This window comes from Oratosquilla oratoria, chromosome 35, assembly GCF_046742065.1.
Source record: "Oratosquilla oratoria isolate Oo_2021 chromosome 35, ASM4674206v1, whole genome shotgun sequence".
NCBI lineage: Eukaryota > Metazoa > Arthropoda > Malacostraca > Stomatopoda > Squillidae > Oratosquilla > Oratosquilla oratoria.
In genome coordinates, this window is record NC_134811.1 from 12,296,164 (window position 1) to 12,298,663 (window position 2,500).

At 44.1% G+C, this 2,500-nt stretch overlaps 1 protein-coding gene across 1 annotated transcript in view; it reads left to right on the forward strand.

Annotated features, from left to right (window-relative positions):
* The window catches only part of LOC143018542 (fibroblast growth factor receptor-like 1), a 307,326-nt gene that overhangs the window by 304,016 nt on the left and 810 nt on the right, over nucleotides 1-2,500 (forward strand). Inside the window, exon 11 of the mRNA XM_076173981.1 lies at nucleotides 1,244-2,500. This exon is cut by the window's right edge and continues 810 nt beyond it. Coding sequence (XP_076030096.1) covers nucleotides 1,244-1,621 — 378 coding nt within the window. The 3' untranslated portion in view covers nucleotides 1,622-2,500. The remainder of the gene's footprint in view (nucleotides 1-1,243) is intronic.

The window sequence follows — 2,500 nt, forward strand, 5'->3', positions numbered from 1 at the left end:
ATATATATATATATATATATACATATATATATATATATATATATATATATATAATATATATACATATATATATACACATTTCATTCTCTAGTTTAGTCGGATTACTTTAGGAAAATCCGATATAGCTAAGGGAAACATTCCCTCATTTTCGTGCTTAGAAATTTGTGCATACGAAGCCATGTGGCATGGCCTTTCTTGCACACGTGAAGGAATAAGCGGGAGGTGGGGGTGGAGAAGAGCAAGAGGAAGAGGAGGGAAAGAAAGGCAGGGGGAAGAGAAGGCGGAAGATGATGATGATTGATGATATTGATGACTGTGGTGAGGAGGAGGAGGAAAAAAATGATGAAATGAGTGTGAGGAGAGAGTTTATAATAATGATGATTATGGTAATAATTATGATGATCATAACAATAATATTGATGATGATGATGATGATAACGATAATGACAATAGTGATGGTGATAATAATAATGGTGATGAGGTGGTGGTGTTGGTGATGATAATGATGATGATGATGATGATAATGATGATGACAATAGTGAAGGTGATAATAATAATGGTGATGAGCCGGTGGTGTTGGTGATGATGATGATGATGATAAGGGGGAAGAGGAGGAGAAGGAGGAGGGGAGGAATAGGAGGAGGAGGGGGTAGCAGGAGGAGGAGGAGGAGGAGGAGGAGGAGGAGGAGGAGAACAAGGAGATTAAAGATGAGGTGAACGAAAAGAAAGGGGATGAGGTGGAGGAGTAAGAGTAAGATATCAAATATGAGGAGGGGAAGGAGGAGGAAGAGGAGGAGGAGGAGGAGGAGGAAGAGGAGGAGGAGAAAGAAAATATGTAACAGAAGAACAGCTGTGAGGATGTGGAGGAGCTAAAGGAAAGGGGGGAGGAAGAGGAGGAGGAGGAGAGGAGGAGGAGGAGAGGAGGAGGAGGAAGAGGAGGAGGAGACCAGCTTAATGTCTATTGAAGTGCCACTGGTGTGAAGTGATTGATTGGTATTCTTGTATATTAATTGGTTTCTGCAAAGATGCGCACTTAGAAGAAGAACACACACACACACACACACACACATGCACACACACACGCACAATTAAAGACTCATGCATGCCTGATTTAAAAAAAATGAAACGTCTATTGACTGCACACCGACTTTATTGCTAATCAGTATTTCAATTTCCTTCCTCATTTCTGCTCGGCCTTCTCACCTGTGTATCATCGTGGTGGACTTGGGTGCTGCGTCTTCAGGAACCGGTGTATCACCAGGTCTCCGGCTGCGGATCCAGCCTGCCTTCATACCACGGCTACCCTCACTCGGAGAGGAGCGTGCCAGAAGCCGTGTACCCGCCCAACTCCGCTTACCCAACCCCTGCCACCTCTCTCCGCTACGCGCCCGCGTCCCAGTACCGGGAGCAGTGCCGAGACCGAAAGGGGTCGGACCACTACGGGGGTAGCCACCGTGTCGCCGCGGACCACAATCACAGCCGACTGCCGTACGGGAGTACCGGGGGCGGGGGGGCTTGCAGTGGGGCGTCGACAACCTCCACAGCCCACACCCCCTTCCACGCCCACACCCACCCACACCAGCTTCCCCATCAGCAATACTTCGTCCAATACGACCTATAAGTGTGGGTCTTTCGACGAAAAGCAAACACGAAAAATGAACGTTTATGTGTGTGTAAGAGAGAGAGAGAGAGAGAGAGAGAGAGAGAGAGAGAGAGAGAAAGATAAAGAGAGAGAGAGATTGTGCGCATGCATAAGCGTGACGTTTTCGTCGCGTTCGTCCTTTTGGTCTGTGGTGGGCCGAGTTTCTTCCACGCTTGGTTCCTAGAATCGATTCTTAAAACAAGACTTCAAAGTATAATCAAACCAAAAATATCAAAGGACGCTCTTTAACTACCCCTATGGAAGAACCAGGAAAAAGTCAATAATATTATAATGGAAACATAAGCAATAAGGACAAATGCTATAGTTTTTCATAAAGAAAAGCAACAAAAAATGTGATGATATGGTACACTCAATTGTAATGTAGGGGCATTTTCTTGGCAGCGTTTGACTGGTGTGTTGTGGTGAAGTGCGAAACATTTAATGAAGTACGAAACATGAAACAAATAAAGCTTCAGCAAATGTAAGAATCTGGTTGGCAAATCCTTCTCTTTCTCTGTGAAATGAAAATGATGTGGACGAAACAGTGAAGAAAACGAATAGCGTTAATTGAATTACTTCTAATAGAGCTCTTCGGAATATATCAACATTGCTGTTATTATTATTTGTATTCACTCGTAAGTGTAAATTGAAAAAGGGGGAAAAATGAGGAAGGTTTATTGGTGTTATGATTTATGAGAGTGAAAATAACAGATGGATAAACTGTTGTGATACCGTCCCTGATAAGACAGATAAGATAAATGGACAAGAGAGCGTGGCCATGCGCAGTCAGAGGGAGAGAGACAGACAAAGAGAGAGAGAGAGAGAGGGAGAAGAGAGAGGAAGAGAGAGAGAGAGAGA